The sequence below is a fragment of the Piliocolobus tephrosceles genome, chromosome 3 (assembly GCF_002776525.5).
Source record: "Piliocolobus tephrosceles isolate RC106 chromosome 3, ASM277652v3, whole genome shotgun sequence".
Taxonomy (NCBI): domain Eukaryota; kingdom Metazoa; phylum Chordata; class Mammalia; order Primates; family Cercopithecidae; genus Piliocolobus; species Piliocolobus tephrosceles.
The window spans coordinates 181,659,011-181,678,484 of record NC_045436.1 but is presented as its reverse complement, the minus strand read 5'-3'; the positions used below and the strand labels follow the sequence as shown (position 1 = coordinate 181,678,484).

At 44.7% G+C, this 19,474-nt stretch overlaps 1 protein-coding gene across 4 annotated transcripts in view; it reads left to right on the top strand.

Moving 5' to 3' along the window:
- The window catches only part of GRK4 (G protein-coupled receptor kinase 4), a 74,870-nt gene that overhangs the window by 31,962 nt on the left and 23,434 nt on the right, over positions 1 to 19,474 (top strand). For 3 of the 4 annotated variants that reach the window (XM_031935375.1, XM_023206820.2, XM_023206819.2), the window contains 4 exons: positions 6,926 to 7,029; positions 10,088 to 10,180; positions 11,989 to 12,052; positions 16,698 to 16,838. In XM_031935375.1, the coding sequence (XP_031791235.1) occupies positions 6,926 to 7,029; positions 10,088 to 10,180; positions 11,989 to 12,052; positions 16,698 to 16,838 (402 nt within the window). Of the gene's footprint in view, positions 1 to 6,925; positions 7,030 to 9,665; positions 9,694 to 10,087; positions 10,181 to 11,988; positions 12,053 to 16,697; positions 16,839 to 19,474 lie in introns of all 4 variants that reach the window. The other variant, XM_023206821.2, reaches the window with a different exon arrangement.

Sequence of the window (19,474 nt, the reverse complement as noted above, 5' to 3'; positions counted from 1 at the left end):
TTTTACATACTGAAAAGGAAACCCTTAGGCTAGGTGTGGTGGCTCATGCCTGTAATCCCAGGACTTTGGGAGGCCAAGACAGGAGGATCTCTTGATGCCAGGAGTTCAAGAAAGGGAACTCTTTGAGGTCACTTACTCAAATTTCAACAACCTATAATATTCAAAGAACCTGAAAGTAAAGCAAAACCATGTGTGCATTCTTGCATTTCTTTATCCAGTCATTCAGACATTGTTAGTTTTTCTTAGTTTTCCTCTCAGGATTCTCAAATATTAAAATTCAGCCAAATTTGAATTTATGGTTTAAAAGAATCATAACCAGAGCCAAGTGGGCTTTTCCCTAGGGATACAAAATTGGCTTAATATCTGAAAATCAATTAATATAATATACCATATTAATAGAATAAAAGATTTCAAAACCACATGATCATCTTACTAGAAAAAGAAAACGCATTTGATAAAATCCACACTCCTTCATAATAAAAGCACTGAGCAAACTAGGAATGAAATTAGTCCATGAAAGTAGAACCTCTTAAATGCCTTTTAATGGTCACAATAACAATTAAACGTCAACATGAGCTTTGAGGGGGAGGGACAAATGTTCAGATGATAGCACTTGATAATAGAGAGATGTTTATGGGCTGCTCAGGCTGATAAATGATATCTATGAAATAGCCACAGCCAACATCATAGTTAAATGTGAAAGACTAGGCCGGGTGTGGTGGCTCACGCCTGTAATCCCACCACTTTGGGAGGCCGAGGTGGGCAGATCATGAGGTCAAGAGTTTGAGACCAGCCTGGCCAGCATGGTGAAACTCCAACTCTACTAAAAATACAAAAATTAGCCAGCCATGGTGGTGCACGCCTGTAGTCCCAACTACTTGGGAAGCTAAGGCAGGAGAATCGCTTGAACCCGGGAGGCAGACATTGCAGTGAACTGATATTGCACCGCTGCACTCTAGCCTGGGCAACAGAGCGAGACTACATCTCAAAAAAAAAAAAAAAAGAGTGAAAAGACTAGATGCTTTCCTTCAAGATTAGGAACAAGACGAGATTGTCCACCCTCATCACTTCTGTTCAGCTGGGGAGTCAACTGTAAGTTCCATTGTACTGGAGGTTCTAGACAGGGCAATTAGGCAAGAAAAAGAAATAAAAGGTATTGGCTGGGCATGGTGGCTCATGTCTGTGATCCCAGCACTTTGGGAGGCCAAGGCGGGTGGATCACCTGAGGTCAGGAGTTTGAGACCAGCCTGGCCAACATGGTGAAACCTTGTCTTTATTAAAAGTACAAAAATTAGCTGATCATGGTGGTGGGTGCCTGTAATCCCAGCTGCCTGGGAGGCTGAGGCAGGAAAATTGCTTGAACCCCAGAGGAGGAGGTTGCAGTGAGCCGAGGTCACATCATAGCACTCCTGCCTAGGCGACAGAGCAAGACTCTGTCTCAAAAAAAAAAAAAAAAAAGAAAAGAAAAGAAAGAAAGAAAGAAAAGAAAAGAAAAAGAAAAAAGAAAAGAAATAAAAGGTATTTAGTTGTAAAGGAAGAAGTAAAACTATTTGCAGATGACATAATCGTGAATATAGAAAATTATAAGGAATTCACACACATAAAGAAAAAGACTGCTGGAGCTAATAAGTGAGTCTGGTAAGGCTGCAAGATACTAAATCACTATACAAAATTCAATTGTATGCCTAATACTACCAATTAAAATCCAAAAAAAAAAAAAATTAAGAAAGCAATTCCCTTTGTATAGCATCAAAAAAGAATAAAATACTTAAGAATGAATGTAACAACATAAATGTAACACTTATACTCTGAAAGCTAGAAAATGCTGAAAAAAGTTAAAGAAGACTTCAAGAAATGGAAAGACATCTTGTGTTCATGGATCAGAAGGCAATATTGTTAAGATGGCAGTACTCCCCAAATTGATCTATAGATTCAATATAATTCCTATCACAATTCTAACTACCATTTTTTTTTTTTTTTTTGCAGAAATTGACAAGTAAGCCAATCTTAGAATTCATATAGATAGTCAAGGGACCTGGAATAGTTATAACATTCTTTAAAAAGAGTGTAGTTGGAGGACTCACACTCCTCAATTTCAAAACTTACTACAAAGCTACAGTAATCAACACAGTATGGTCCTGGCATGATGATAGACAGATAGCGGTCAATGGTACAGAATTGAGAGTGCAGACATAAATTCCTGCATTTTGTCTTAGTCCATTTTGTGCTGCTCTAACAGAATACCTGAGATTGGGTAATTTGTAAAGAACAGAGATTTATTGCTCACAGTTCTGAAAGCCGGAAGTCCAAGGTCAAGGAGTCCAATCTAGCGAGAGCCCTCTCGCCGCATCATCCATGCAGAAGAATAGGAGGGCGCACTCACACCTGAGAGAGAGGGGGCAGGGGTGGGGAAAGGGGTTGAGCTTAGCTTTTTATCAGGAACCTGCCGCAATGCTGCAACAATAACAAAACCAATCCTGAGACAGCAGCGTGACTGCATTTATGAGGGGCAGAGTCCTCATGATCGTACCACCTTTGTAAAGGTCCTACCTCTCAACACTGTTACATCGGGAACTAAGCTACCAACACACGACCTTGGGGGCACACATTCAAACCATAACACATTAACAGTCATTAATTGCCTTATCACAAGGATGCCAAGACAGTTCAGCTGGGAGAAAGAATAGTCTTTTCAGCAGATGGTACTGGAACAACTGAATAGCCACATGCAGAGAATGACACTGAACCCCTACCTCATTCCATAAGCGAAACATTAATGCCAAATCCATCAAAGACCTAAATACAGGAGCTAAAACTATACAACTCTTAGAGGAAAGTGTAGGTGTAAGTCTTTAATACCTTGAAATTAGGCAGTGACTTCTTAGAGATGACGCCTAAAGCACAAGCATCAAAAGAAAAAATAGATAAACTGAACTTCATCAAAATTTAAAACTTTATGCTTCAAAGAACACTATCAAGAAGTGAAAACAACCCACAGAATGGGGAAAAGTATTTGTAAATCAAATACTGGTAAGGGTCTAGGATTCAGAATATATAAATAACTCTTACAACACAACCATAAAAAGATGACCCAATTTTTTTTTTTTTTTTTTTGGAGATGAGTCTGACTCTGTTGCCCAGGCTGGAGTGCAGTGGGGTGATCACTGCAAGCTCCGCCTCCTGGGTTCACGCCATTCTCCTGTCTCAGCCTCCTGAGTAGCTGGGACTACAGGCGCCTGCCACCATGCCTGGCTAATTTTTTTTGTATTTTTAGTAGAGACGGGGTTTCCCCGTGTTAGCCAGTATGGTCTCGATCTCCTGACCTCATGATCCGCCCACCTCGGTCTCCTAAAGTGCTGGGATTACAGGCATGAGCCACCGCACCCAGCCCAATTTTTTAAAATAGGAAAGTAAATGTAAATTTCAACACAGAAAAACAAGCATATTTCTGCCAAATCCACCCTCCCTTCCCTCTCCACCAGTGGTCTTTCCCATCAGAATTTCCTCTGCCTAAAATTTTAAAAAGCAAGGCACTGAGTCATTTGATATATTTGCCCTGGTAACTACTTATTCTGAAAAACAATGAATGTTCCTTATTGTAAAGCCCCAGAAGGCTCAGTTCTGCATCAGGCTGGTAGTTCTATACCTTACCTTACCATACTTCAGGTCACCTTAGCTTACCTCCCTCTCTCTCGTGGATATTAGAAGCACTGCTTTTCCTTTGTATGGGAATAAATAACTATTAATATAAAAATTTTCTATGATATTGAAAATGGGAACATTATTTGGTGTTAATCATTAAATAGTCTTAATAGAATCAACCTGCTATTTAGTTTCAGAAAAATTGAGACCTTTGGAGGGGAAATAAGACTGTTAAAATATTGTCTTTGTCTTCAAAGAACATTTTGTCTTGTTTTCTGCTGTGTGGGGCAAATGAGTGGAACAAACTTATTTTCTTTGCTTTTTTTTTTTTTTTTTTTGACACAGAGTCTTGCTCCATCATGGGGCTGGAGTGCGGTGGCAAGATCTTGGCTCACTGCAAACCTTCACCTCCTGGGTTCAAGCAATTCTCCTGCCTCAGCCTCCTGAGTAGCTGGGACTTACAGACACGTGCCATCATGCCCAGCTAATTTTTTTTTTTTTTGTATTCTTAGTAGAGATGAGATTTCCCCACATTGGCCAGGATGGTCTCGATCTCTTGACCTTGTGATCCGCTGGCCTCAGCCTCCCAAAGTACTGGGATGACAGGCGTGAGCCACAGCGCCTGGCCCAAACTTCTTTTCTTAAATGGGAAAATGAGCGGACCCACGTGTTCTTATGACAGCCTTGCTGCATAGAAAGAAAGAACTGGAGAGGCCAGCAGCGTGTGTGTGGTTCAGTCTCGGCTCTCCCCTTGGTGATGTGGGCGCACCAGAGAGGGACTTTCCAAGTCTCTCCTCATCCATCAGGGTGGTGGTTGTGGGGCTAAATGAGATGATATATATATGTGTGTGTGTGTGTGTCTATTTTTTTTGAGATGGAGTTTCACTCTTGTCGCCCAGGCTGGAGTGCAGTGGCATGATGTTGGCTCACTGCAACCTCCGCCTCCTGGGTTCAAGTGATTCCCCTGCCTCAGCCTCCTGAGTAGCTGAGATGACAGGCGCCTGCCACCACGCCCAGCTAATTTTTGTATTTTTAGTAGAGACAGCTTTCATCATGTCGGTCAGGCTGGTCTCGAACTCCTGACCTCAGGTGATCCACCCTCCTCGGCCTCCCAAAGTAGTGGGATTGCAGGCATGAGCCACCACGTCCGCCCGAGACCATAGGTATTTAAATGCCTCAAATGTATCAGATAATTTAAATGGCAGCTACTAATCATGATTAATTGTGATAACGTTGATTTTTTTAAACGTGAGTTTTCTCATTGTTTACTATCTTTCAACTTAGGTTAGGAAATAACTGATTTATAAACACATATTTCCTGTGGTCGCTTGGCCCTATCAGCCAGAAGTCAGTCTAGAATGCGTTTCTTGTTTTGGTTACAAATTAGTCACACCATTGAGCATGACGTGGGTATTTTTTCACTGAATCTGGACAGTGGTTTTGACATGTGTTTCCTTTTTCCAGAATTCTCTGGATGAGGGTTAAAGAGAGTGGGGCCTGGGCACCTGGAACCCTGTGAGTGGGAATATAGAGTGGTGGAGCCTTTTGAGAGGGCAGTTTCGCCATAAACATGAATGTTTAAAATGCTTGCATCTTTTTGAGCTAGTAATTCTGTTTTTAGGGTTCTATCCTATAGAAATACACGTGTATAGAGACATCCACGGTGATGCTGTTTGTGTGGGAAAATTGGCAACTAGGATGTAACTGGAGGCAGGTAAACTCATACACCAGACGACTGTGCAGTCACTCAAGAAAATGGGGCAGCTCTGTAAACGTCAGCACATACTTTAAACGCTGGACCCAGGCTGGGCACAGTGGCACATGCCTGTAATCCTAGCAATTTTGTAGGCCGAGGTGGGCAGATCGATTAAGCTCAGGAGTTCGAGACCATTTTTTGGGCAACATGGCTGTCCAAAAAATACAAACATTAGCCAGGTACAGCTGGGCACAGTGGCTCACACCTGTAATCCCAGCACTTTGGAAGGCTAAGGTCTTCCAAAGGATCATTTGAGATCAGCAGTTCAAAATTAGCCAGGCGTGGTGGCGGGCACCTGTAATCCCAGCTGCTCAGGAGGCTGAGGCAGGAGAATCGCTTGAACCCGGGAGGCGGAGCTTGCAGTGAGCCAAGATTGTGCCACTGCACTCCAGCCTGGGCCACAGAACAAGACTCCATCTCAAAAAAATTAGCCATGCCAGGCGTGGTGGCTCAAGCCTGTAATCCCAGCACTTTGGGAGGCTGAGACAGGCGGATCACGAGGTCAGGAGATCGAGACCATCCTGGCTAACGTGGTGAAATCCCGTCTCTACTAAAAAATACAAAAAAAAAAACTAGCCGGGCGAGGTGGTGGGCGCCTGTAGTCCCAGCCACTCGGGAGGCTGAGGCAGGAGAATGGCGTCAACCTGGGAGGCGGAGCTTGCAGTGAGCTGAGATCCGGCCACTGCACTCCAGCCTGGGTGACAGAGCGAGACTCCATCTCCAAAAAAAAAAATTAGCCAGCTGTGGTGGCATGCGCCCATAGTCCCAGCTCCTTGGAAGGTGGAGGTGGGAGGATTGCATGAGCCCAGGAGGTCCTTTTTTTAAAAGGCTGAATAATATTCTGCCCTACGTATATACTGCATTTTATTTATCCATTCATCCACAGACACCTGAGACACCTGCATTGTTTCCACTTTGGGCTACGATGAATTATGCTGCAATGAACATGGGTGTGCAGATACCTCTTTGAGACCCTGCTTTCCATTCTGTGTGTGAGTGTGTTTTGTTTTGTTTTATTTGGAGACGGAGTTTTGCTCTTGTTGCCCAGGCTGGAGTGCAGTGGCACGATCTCAGCTCACTGCAACCTCCGCCTCCCAGGTTCAAGCATTCTCCTGCCTTAGCCTCCTGAGTAGCTGGGATTACAGGCGTCTGCCAGCACGCCTGGCTAATACTTTGTACTTTTACTAAAGATGGAGATTCACCATGTTGGCCAGGCTGGTCTCAAACTCCTGACTTCAGGTGATCCATCCACCCACCTCGGCCTCCCAAAGTGCTGGGATTACAGGTGTTAGCCATTGTGTCAGGCCCTCTGTCCTGTGTGTGTTTTGATGTGCATCAGAGAAGATCTGAAAAGGCAGACAATAGCAGAACACTGGAGAGTGGGACTAGCGTGGGGGGGCATGTGGCACTTTGACTTACATTTTATACACTTTGTGTTTCATTTTTTTACAATAGGCATTAGGTTCTGTTTACTAGTAAGTTATGAAATCACTAAATGGTTATGTATTTGGTTTGTATTATATTAAGTTGGCAGCCCCCTTACCAGAAATACCTCCAGATGTTGTAAGAGAATGTAGAGTGGGACTGGAGGAGGAGAACCCTTCCAAAAAAGTCTTTGAGGAATGTACTAGGTAAGTGGTTCATGCCAAGCCCTGCATATATTATCTGTGACTAACACTGAGACAGACAGCTTACAGGAGGTTTCTCTGCATAAAACAAGTTCTTAGAGTGTAGGTGACCCTTGAGCAACATGGGCATTAGGGACGCTGATACCACCCAACCCTCTGCGCAGTTGAAAATATGTGTATAACTTTTGACTCTCCCAAAAGCTTAACTGCTATTAGCCTACTGTTGACCAGAAGCCTTACCGATAACATAAACAGCGATGAACACATATTTTATATGTTATGTGTATTATATGGTATACTTTTACAATAAAGTATGCTAGAAAAAAGAAAGTGTTGGCTGGGCGCGGTGGCTCAAGCCTGTAATCCCAGCACTTTGGGAGGCCGAGGCAGGTGGATCACGAGGTCAGGAGATCGAGACCATCCTGGCTAACACGGTGAAACCCCGTCTCTACTAAAAATACAAAAAACTAGCCGGGCGAGGTGGCGGACACCTGTAGTCTCAACTACTCGGGAGGCTGAGGCAGGAGAATGGCGGGAACCCGGGAGGCGGAGCTTGCAGTGATCTGAGATCCGGCCACTGCACTCCAGCCTGGGCGACAGAGCCAGACTCCGTCTCAAAAAAAAAAAAAAAGAAAAAAAGAAAAAAGAAAGTGTTATTAAGATAATCATAAGGAAGAGAAAATATAATTCCTATTCACAAAGTAGAAATAGATCATCCTAAAGGTCTTCATCCTCATCATCTTCACATTGAGGAGGCTGAGGAGAAGAAGGAAGAGGAGGGGCTGGTCCTGCTGTCTCAGGGGTGGCAGGGGTGGAAGAAAATACACGCATAAGTGGCTCCTGGCATCTCAACTCGAATTGTCCAAGGGTCAACTGTACTTTACCCATTAAAATGATTACTTTCTCTAGAAAGAGGTGAATGAAGAGTAACAATTCCATGTACACATGAGGCACACTGAAAGGGGTCCCATCGTTTAGCACCAGTATCCTAGCATTCTAGGGGAGTGGCGCACCTAAGCCTGTGCAGCCACAGCATGGTGGAGCTGGGGCTGGAACCCGTGATGCTTTAATGATGCATGTGCCTTTAAAATAACAAACAGGCCAGGCTCGGTGGCTCATGCCTGTAATCCCAGCACGTTGGGAGGCCGAGGCGGGCAGATCGCTTGAGGCCAGGAGTTCAAGACCAGCCTGGTCGACATAGAGAAGCCCCATCTCTACAAAAAAATACGAAATTTAGCCGGGCATGGTGGGGTGTGCCTGTAATCCCAGCTACTCAGGAGGCTGAGGCACGAGAATTGCTTGAACCTGGGAGGCAGAGGCAGCAGTGAGCCGAGATCACACCACTGCACTCCAGCCTGGGCAACACAGTGAGACTGTCTCAAAAATAAACAAACAAACAAACTCCAGCCTGGGCAACACAGTGAGACTCTGTCTCAAAAATAAATAAATAAATAAATAAAATAAAATAAAAAACAAGGCTTTCTCTGTCTATCTGGCTTTCTCTTGAGGTGTGGATACTCTGCACACTGAGGAGCTGGGTTAGATGCTTATTCTTTTAGTGAGAATTCAGTGGCCAATTCCACATCCCGTAGATAAATGGCATGCATCCCATCTTTCTCCTAGCCACATGTATGGCACTGGACTAGAACCCTTCCCTCTGTCCCTCAGCCCCCTCCTCTGAAAATGGATTAGAGTAAATGTAAATATTTTCAATTTCAAGTCATCTTTTACTTATTCTTGTTGGATATTCACATTAATGGTATTCTAGTGTTTGTGATTTGAACTGTTTTGCAAAAAGATGTTGTCTCTGGCTGGGTGCCATGGCTCATGCCTATAATCCCAGCACTTTGGGAGGCCAAGGCAGAAGGATTGCGTGACCTCAGGAGTTTGAGAGTTTGAGACCAGCCTGGGCAACATGGTGAAACCCTGTCTCTAATACAAAAATTAGCCAGGCCTAGTGGTGCATGCCTGTAGTCCCAGCTATTCAGAAGGCTTGAGGTGGGAGGATCAATTGAGCCTGGGAGGTCAAGGCTGCAGTGACTGTGACCTCACCACTACCCTCCAGCCTAGGTGACAGAGCCAGAGCAAAAAAAAGAAAAGAGATGTTGGCCTCATGGCTTCATTTGATTGCTTCTCTGGTATAGCAGACAGGACAGGCTTGGTCTGTGCTCTCTGATACTGGTCCTGGGACATTGTGGTAAGAATCAGATTTCTTCCTGTCTTCATCTGGGATGTCACAGAAGCCAGGAAGGGCCAATCTTTCATTCCACACTTTTGTTCTTCACATCCCTCTCCTGGGCATGTACACACCCTAAACTCTTTCTTGTACATGTGCACTAAGAGACGTGTAATAGTAATAACACAACAATAATAAGGCTAGGCTTCGTGGCTCACACTTGTAGTGCCAGCACTTTGGGAGGCTGAGGAGGGAGGATTGCTTGAGGCCAGGAGTTCAAGGCTGCAGTGAGCCATGATTGTGCCATTGCACTCTGGCCTGGGCAACAGAGCGAGACCTTGTCTCTAAACAATAACACCAACAAAAAATAACAAAACAATAATAAATGCTTGGAAGTACTAATATGTTTACCTGCTCACAGTAACCCTACGAAGCAGGCATGATTATTATCTCTGTTTTACAGAAGGAGAAACTGAGGCCATAGAGGTTGGGTAAGTTGGCTCAGGTCCCTCAGCCAGTGAGTGGCTGAAGCAGGACGTGCAGCAGCCCATGGCTTTGACTTCTGTGCTGTCCTCCAGGGGACCCTTCCACTGTGCCTTGTATGTGGGAAGCATGCTGCTTGACAACAGAACAGCTGACGCCCTCACTCCCAAGAAGGGAATGCATCCTTCTATTTCACTGCTCTTTTCGTTCATTCTATTTCACTTCTATTTTCACTTACAGCATTAGAACCTAATGTGGACTTTTATAATTGCAAATTCAAAATATTGAATTGTGTGTAATGATTGCATTTCCCATATTCAGTGCCTATTAATACACTAAAACACACTTGTTTTTACTTCTTGATACAGCAAATGTATATAATTTTGTAAAATCTTTTTCTAGAGTTGTCCATAACTACTTAAGAGGGGAACCATTTGAAGAATACCAAGCAAGCTCATATTTTTCTCAGTTTTTACAATGGAAATGGCTGGAAAGGTATGTTCTAATTTTAAACTCAATAAAAGCCAGTTGAAGTGGCACATGCCTGTAGCCCCAGCTACTCAGGAGGCTGAGGCTGGAGGATTACTTAAGCCCAAGACTTGAAGGCTATAGTACGAGATGATCATTCCTATGAATAGCCACTGCACTCCAATCTGGGCAATGTAGCAAGACCCCATCTCTAAAAAAGAAAAGAGACCTCAATAAAACAAGTGTTAACTTCTCATGATGCGTACCGATTAACATAGACTTTTCTATCTGTCAAAATACAATTAGAAATTTTGAGTTGTATATGATATTTTTATACAGAAATTTTCATAGGTATTAGTATTATACAATTTCTTCTGATTTAATAGACTCTGTTCTCTCTTTTTAAAATGGCAGGTATCCCTGTTGTTTCAGTGACTAGAAAATAAAACTTAGCTTAGATTTCTGGTGGCAGAATAGGATGCAGTGGGTGGCACCTGGCAGTTAAAACCTGCTCAGCCTCTTACTGTTTATGTGGCCTCAGGTAAGTGGCTTAGCCTGTATGAGTGGCAGGTCCTTGTTCTGTAAATTAGAGGTAATTATAGAATCTGCCTCCTTGGACCATTGCTAGGATCACCTGGGAAATGTGTGTACAACGCTTATAGCACAATGTTTGGTACACAAAATAAGTGCTTAAAAAGTGTTAGCTGTGGGCCGGGCGCAGTAGCTCACGCCTGTAATCCTAGCACTTTGGGAGGCTGAGGCAGGTGGATCACCTGAGGTCAGGAGTTCGAGACCAGCCTGTCCAAAATGGTGAAACCTGTCTCTACTAGAACTACAAAAATTAACCAGGCGTGGTGGCGTGCACCTGTACTCCTAGCTACTTGGGAGGCTGAGGCAGGAGAAATCGCTTGAACCCAGGAGGCAGAGCTTATGGTGAGCTGAGGTGGCTCCACTGCACTCCAGCCTGGGTGACAGAGTGAGACTCCATCTCAAAAAAAGCAAAAAAAAAAGGTGTTAACTGCTACTAGTGTTATTATTAGTACTATTATTATTGATCAATTAAATTTCCAGTTCTTGCTTATACATGCTGTTTTTGAGGCATTGGGTATAAACATCTTTGAGGTTCTTTTTTCAAAGGATGGCACAATGTGTATATGTCATCTTCCTCACCTGCTTTCTGACAGGTTGAGAGGGGTCTACCCAAGACTATACCAGAAATTGAGAACATACACATTTCCTAGTGTCAGCTGGTTTCAGACCTGTCTTTAGTTAGTAAGGATAATTGGACTGTTTTGCCTTTTGCTTCAGTGTCTTAACTGTTAGTTAAGATTAATTGGCCAGGTGGTGGCTCACACCTATAATCCCAGCACTTTGGGAGGCTGAGGTAGGCGAATCACAAGGTCAGGAGTTTGAGACCAGCCTGGCAAACATGGTGAAACCCCGTCTCTACTAAAAATACAAAAAATTAGCTGGGTATGGTGGCAGGCGCCTGTAATCCCAGCTACTTGGGAGGATGAGGCAGGAAAATTGCTTCAACCCAGGAGGCGGAGGTTGCAGTTAGCTGAGATCGTGCCACTGCACTCCAGCCCTGGCAACAGAGTGAGACTCCATCTCAAAAAAAAAAAAAAAAGATGAATTAATTGCTCTTAGAGCAAGTCAAGAACTATCCTGCTAGAGGGAGCCGCAGTCCCTGAGCACAGACACCCTTTGTCCTGGGCATCACCTTTGAGCAGAATGGTTCAATAAATGAGGCGAAGACAAGCGCCAAGTAGTCTTTTCTGTTTTAAAAGAACAATGCAATGTGAGACCTGAAACTTGTTTTTCTAATTGATTAGGCAACCCGTAACCAAGAACACATTTAGACATTACAGAGTTCTAGGAAAAGGCGGATTTGGAGAGGTGAGTAATGGGAGCCAGTTCAGAGCAGCGCTGCTAGCTGGGTAGGCAGCAAGGTCCTGAGAACACGGCTTCAAGTAACGCATCAACCCTCCCAGTACACTGTTGCCTTAGTGGGCGTTTTGGGAATCATCTTAGCTGACTGTGAGAATCCACATGGAATTTTGAGCAAAAGGTTTTGAAGAATCCTTTCTCTTGGTGACTTCACCTTTTCCCTCATAGTTCTGAAGAAGCTGGTTTCCATGCTTGATGCCCCAGCTCAGTCACTTTGCCCAGATGGAAAGATGATTCTGTTCCTGTATTGTGGAATTTCCATGATTCTATTTCCGTGAATTTAAGACTGGCCCCAAATTCACATAGTACAGAGTGAATTATTCAATATACTTACGTAACCCCTACTCTGTTTGGACACATATGTACCTCATACCTACACCAAAAGGTGTTTGGAAATGTGTCCATTTGGGAAAATCCTAAGGAAATGACTCACAGACTCACGAGGAGTTTTTTGTTTGTTTGTCTATTTGTTTATTTGTTTTGAGAAGAGTTTTGCTCTTCTTGCCCAGGCTGGAGTGCAATGGCGTGATCTCAGCTCACCACAACCTCTGCCTCCTGGGTTCAAGCGATTCTCCTGCCTCAGCCTCCCGAGTAGCTGGGATTATAGGCATGCACCACCACACCTGGCTAATTTTTGTATTTTTAGTAGAGGAGGGTTTCTCCATGTTGGGCGGGCTGGTCTTGAACTCCCGACCTCAGGAGTTCCGCCCTCCTCAGCCTCCCAAAGTGCTGGGATTACAGGCATGAGCCGCCACGCCCGGCCCAGGGTGTTGTTTAAATATGATGGGTCTGCTAGATGGAGACCACTGTAGTTGGCGGATGGAGAACAGCAGCAGTTCTGGTCTGGGGATTTAAAAGAATGTTAATTACCTTATTAGTTACCTGGAGTGATCATATGGAGTTCAAGAACTTATAAGCCCCTAAGAGCCAGGCAAGCCATTGCCAAACTAACACTGTATGTTTAACTCAGAAGCAGGTTACACTGCCTGGGTGTGACTCAGATATTATTGCTCCCATATTACATTCAAAGCAAAAGCCACTAGCAGTGGCTTGAAGTTAATTAGAAAGCTGACCTAGGAGGCAGCACACTGCAACCGAGATCTGTCATGCACCTGCAGCTTGACATGACAAGAAATTGGCCAACGTAGTCATGACTTCAGTAACAGTACTGTCCCTCTGCTACAGTTCCAGAGACCATGAAGAATATTTTGCCTAATCCAATCAAATGCTTGCTCTCATCCCTCTATGACAGATATTTCTGTAAGAAATCTGCCCTCTGTTTGAATATGTCCTAGAACAGGGAAGTCATTTTCTCACTTCGAGTCTTGCTAATCTGCCTCTAATGATCTGCAAATGCAAAGACTCAGATTTTGTGAAAGAGCAGAGGAAACATTTCTGGAACATGGGTCATGTGTTTACAAAGGAATGAAAGTCTAATTATAGCCACATGTCAGTTTATAAAACATGTCAGTCCTGATAGGATTCAACAGGGACATGTTAGCAAATTTTAGCTATTGTGAAAGACCTGGTGCTGGGTGCGGTGGCTCACGCCTGTAATCCTAGCACTTTGGGAGGCCAAGGTGGGCGGATCGCTTGAGCCCAGAAGTTCCAGACCAGCCTAGGCAACATGGCAAGATGCCGTCTCTATTTAAATATTTAGTATAAATAAATACATAAAAAAGAAGACAAGAAAGACTTAGTATAATTTTGATTGTATAGATTACTTTTTAACAGATTTACTTGGGTTCCCAAACAAATGACTGGCTGCATGAATCAAGCGTGGCAGTTTGCAGCAGACTTGCTCTGGAGGTGGTGTGCTCTCCGTCAAGGCCCAGAGGCAGTGAGCAGTCAGCCCACCCCTACTCTGAATGCCTGTCGGAAGGAGCCCTGCTCGCCCTAATGCGGGGACAGCCTCGGTGCCCTTTAATCCAGATTCTAATCGTGCATTTGCTTTTTCCAAGTGCTAGCACTTCCTCCAGTGGTCTTTTTTTTTTTTTTTCCTTTTTTTTTCTTTTTTTTTTTTTGAGACCGAGTCTCGCTCTGTCGCCCAGGCTGGAGCTCAGTGGCCTGATCTCAGCTCACTGCAAGCTCCGCCTCCCGGGTTCACGCCATTCTCCTGCCTCAGCCTCCCGAGTACCTGGGACTACAGGCGCCCGCCACTGCGCCCGGCTAGTTTTTTGTATTTTTTTTAGTAGAGACCGGGTTTCACCGTGTTAGCCAGGATGGTCTCGATCTCCTGACCTCGTGATCCGCCCGTCTCGGCCTCCCAAAGTGCTGGGATTACAGGCTTAAGCCACCGCGCCCGGCACCTGTAGTGGTCTTGAGAGAGCAAACGTAGTTGGTTTTATTTTGTCAACAGTAATTCTTTTGCTTATGCTTGAAGTCCTCCGAAATTAATTTGTAGGGTCCTGAGTGAGCACAATGGTAAGGGAATTGAGTAGACATCTCTGCTGTCATGGTTTTAGGCCGCAGACTGTAGTGGAAGGAGCACGTACTCAGACGTGGACAGACCCGAGGTCAGGGTCCTGTCGTATCACTTCCAGCAGTGTGATCTTGGGCCCGCCACGGCGATCTCATCTCTAGCCGGGAAATAATGGGCCCTGCCCGCCAGGCTGCTGTAAGCCAGTGAGTGTTCACCCCCAGCTGTTAGCACAGTGCCTAACACTCTTGTCTGCTTTCCATTCCCTGTCTCTGATTTGCCAATTCCACTTAGAATAATTTTTTAAAAATTAACGATAAAGAGATATGAAGAGATTTTTATGCCAAGTCTTAATGGTAAGAAAATGATTAAATACATTTTGCGATAGTCACATTTTAGGAAAACATTTCATGATGGGAAAATAGTCACACAATAAGATTTTTTAAAAGGAGGTTAAGAAATAGGCCGGGCGCGGTGGCTCAAGCCTGTAATCGCAGCACTTTGGGAGGCTGAGACGGGCGGATCACGAAGTCAGGAGATCGAGACCATCCTGGCTAACCCGGTGAAACCCCGTCTCTACTAAAAAATAAAATAAACTAGCCAGGCGAGGTGGCGGGCGCCTGTAGTCCCAGCTGCTCGGGAGGCTGAGGCAGGAGAATGGCGTGAACCCGGGAGGCGGAGGTTGCAGTGAGCTGAGATCCGGCCACTGCACTCCAGCCTGGGCGACAGAGCGAGACGCTGTCTCAAAATAAAATAAATAGAATAGAATAGAATAGAATAAAATAAAATAAAATAAAATAAAATAAAATAAAATATCTATTTTACAATATGAGACCAGTTTTGCCATCAAAGGCTGGGGTGGTGGGGAACAGGGTATGTATTCTTGCATACCCATGTAAGAAGGTGGGCCTAGAATCAAATAGAACAAAATATTAACAGTGATTATCTTGGAATTGCAGGTGAGTTTTTATCACTGTCCTTCTTACTTCCAATATTTTCCACAATTAACTTTGTATTTCTTTTACCACCAAAATTGTTTTATTGGTGGATAAAATTATATCATATCTTATGTTTGCTTTTAAAGCAGTCCCCTGTGGGGTGTGCAGTGGATGGGAGTTGGAAGAAACAGTAGCCTAATGTTGATGACACAGCTGCAGGGGGACCAGAACCTGAGGCTCATGATACTATTTTTTCCACTTTTGAATGTTGGAAATTTTTCATGACATAAAGTTAAAATAATACATAAATACTACTTTAAGAAGTAATAGAATAAAGGTATGAAAATTGTGAATTATATGAAATATATTTCCTTATACTCTTGACTTTTTAAATTAAAAATTCAAGAATCTTTTTAGGCCAGGCACAGTGGTTCACACTTGTTAATCCCAGCACTTTGGGAGGCCAAAGTGGGCAGATCACCTGAGGTCAGGAGTTCAAGACCAGCCTGGCCAACATGGCGTCTCTACTAAAAATACAAGAAAAATTAGCCAGGCATGGTGGTGGGCACCTGTAATCCCACCTACTCCAGAGGCTGAGGCAGGAGAATCCTGAGACAGAGTCTTGCACTGTCACCCAGGCTGGAGTGCAGTGGCGTGATCTTGGCTCACTGCATCCTCTGCCTCCCAGGTTCTAGCGATTCTTCTGCCTCAGCCTCCGGAGTAGCTGGGATTATAGGCACCCGCCACCATGGCTGGTGAATTTTTTTTTTTTTCGTATTTTTAGTAGAGACGGGGTTTCGCCATGTTGGCCAGGCTGGTTTCGAACTCCTGACCTCAGGTGATCTGCCTGCCTTGGCCTCCCAAAGTGCTGGGATTATAGGCATGAACCACCACGCCCAGCTGAAAAAAGAATCTTTTTAGTTTTACTTTTTAAAACTTTTGCCATTTTACAAAAAGTAAAATAGACATATGGGAACATTTAAAAATTAAACAGATGTACCGTGATCACCTATGCCAATTAGTGCCATTCGTACACTGTCTTAGAGTTGATAGAACACAGCATGTCACTGAGAGGAGGAGCTGACTCACACTGACAACACGCACCTTTGAAACGGTCTTCTCATGAGCTACTGCTGGTCTCTGCCAGTGAGGGTCTCATCAAGCAAAGGGTTTCCTTTGTGTGGCCTAAGAAATGTCAGGTGGACATAAACCTCCTTTACTTTGCTGTTTAAACTAGGTTTGTGCCTGTCAAGTGCGAGCCACAGGAAAAATGTATGCCTGTAAAAAGCTACAAAAAAAAAGAATAAAGAAGAGGAAAGGTGAAGCCATGGCTCTAAATGAAAAAAGAATTCTGGAGAAAGTGCAAAGTAGATTCGTAGTAAGTGTCTCCTCTTAGTCTTCACTGTGCCTCGGGTGATTCGTAGCACTTACGTCAGCCGACATGCTGCTCAGCTCACTCTCATTGAAGCTGTGGAAGTCATTTCTTGTTTTCTGAGTTTATGTGGGGTTTTGCTCTTTTTAGTAACAGTTTTGTTTTTAGTAACAACTCTCTTCTTTCTTATTCAAACCTTAGAAAACATGAAAGTAGTGATACTGCTTCTAACTTCTGGTTTGTTATAAGTCTGTAGTCCCCTGCCTCCCATTCTGTCCCTCTTCACACCTGCCAGCTTGCAGAGCTTGTCCAGGTCCGTTAGTTACCTTGTGTTTCTTGGTGAATTTCCCTTATCACAGCCAGCCAAAGCTTATCTCTGTTTGCTGTCAGTCTCCAGTCAAGTTTCTCTGGCCCCCGGGACACTGACTTGGCTGTGCTTAAGGAGACCTTCTCTGTCTCTTTTTTTTTTTTTTTTGACACAAGGTCTCGCTCTGTGGTCCAGGCTGGAGTGCAATGGCACGATCTTGGGTCACTGCAGCCTTGACCTCCCAGGCCCAAGTGATCCTCCTACCTCAGCCTCCCAAGCAGCTGGAAGCACAGGCACACTCCACTATGCCCAGCTAGGTTTTAATTTTTTTATTTTTATTCTTATTTTTGGAGATGAGATCTCTGGCCAGGCGTGGTGGCTCACACCTGTAATCCCACTACTTAGGGAGGCCAAGGAGGGTGGATCACCTGAGGTCAGGAGTTTGAGACCAGCCTGACCAACATGGTAAAATCCCGTCCCTACTAAAAATACAAAAAGAATTAGCTGGGCCTAGTGGTGCGTCCTTGTAGTCCCAGCTACTCGGGATGCTGAGGCAGGAAAATCGCTTGAACCTGGGAGGCAGAGGTTGCAGTGAGCTGAGATTGTACCACTGCATTCCAGCCTGGGCAACAGAGCGAGATTCTGTCTCAAAAAAAAAGAAAAAAAAAAAGGGAGAGATGAGATCTCCTGTTGTTGCTCAGGCTGGTCTTGAACTCCTGGACTCAAGTGATCCACCTGCCTCAGCTTCCCAAAGTGTTGGGATTACAGGCGTGAGCCACCATGTCTGGCTGAGGATACTATCTCTAGCCCCTCTTCTCATGTGGGCCTCCTCCCTCTGGCCTCAATCTGTTGTCTATCTTTTCCTTTTTCTGGGAAGTTTACCACTAGGCCCTCAACTAGCATATCCCAATTGTATGAAGCCCGAATCCCACCTTCCCACCTTTCTGGGGAGGACAGAACATTGGGTGGACTGGGATGAGTTCAGGGAAGCAGTTCCAGGCTTTACAGTGTGCATGGTGTAGTGTGGTTCTCATCTCCAAACCCAGTTTCTCTCTACCTGGTTACGTATGTCCTGTAGCAGCTACTGAAGTATGAGGACTGGTTGAAGGGAGAGTGTGAACGAGAATTTATAAAATGATTTGTCATGTTAGAGCTATTTCCTCCAAGCCATTTATTTCTTAGCCCTGAGGTCAGCTGCTTTGTGCAGGGGAACAGATGTTCCCAAACAGTGTACCTTCACAGCCAGCACCTGGATTTAATAGCACAGTGTGTGTATATGATATGTCACTCTCACCTGCAATTACATGACAATCTTTAATACAGTGGGCTTATCTGGGAGTTGCTTTAAACATACTTTTTGGCTGGGCTTGGTGGCTCATGCCTGTCATTTCAGCACTTTGGGAGGCCAAGGTAGGAGGATCACTTGAGCCCAGGAGTTTGAAACCAGCCTAGGTAACACAGGGAGACCCCCATCTCTACAAATTTTTTTTTTTTTTTTTTTGAGACAGTCTTGCACTGTCTCCCAGGCTGGAGTGCAGTGGCGCGATCTTGGCTCACTGCAACATCCAGCTCCCGGGTTCAAGTGATTTTCCTGCCTCAGCCTTCCAAGTAGCTGGGATTACAGGCATCCACCACCACACCCAGCTAATTTTTTGTATTATTAGTAGAGACTGGGTTTTACTTTGTTGGCCAGGCTGGTCTCAAACTCCTGACCTTGTGATCCGCCCACCTTGGCCTCCCAAAATGCTGGGGATTACAGGCGTGAACCACCGAGCCTGGCTTCTACAAAAATTTTTTTTCAAAAAGGCCAGGCACTGTAGCTCACACCCTATAATCCCAGCACTTTGGGAGGCTGAGGCCTGCAGATCACCTGAGGTCAGGAGTTTGAGACCAGCCTGGCCAACATGGTGAAACCCTGTCTCTAATAAAATACAAAAATTAGGCCGGGCGTGGTAGCTCAAGCCTATAATCCCAACACTTTGGGAGGCCGAGACGGGCGGATCACGAGGTCAGGAGATCGAGACCATCCTGGCTAACGCGGTGAAACCCCGTCTCTACTAAAAAAATACAAAAAAAAACTAGCTGGGCGAGGTGGCAGGCGCCTGTAGTCCCAGCTACTTGGGAGGCTGAGGCAGGAGAATGGTGTGAACCCGGGAGGCGGAGTTTGCAGTGAGCTGAGATCCGGCCACTGCACTCCAGCCTGGGCGACAGAGCGAGACTCCGTCTCAAAAAAAAAAAAAATACAAAAATTAGCTGGGTGTGGCGGTGACTGCCTGTAATCCCAGCTACTCGGGAGGCTGAGACAGGAGAATTGCTTGAACTCAGAAGGCAGAGG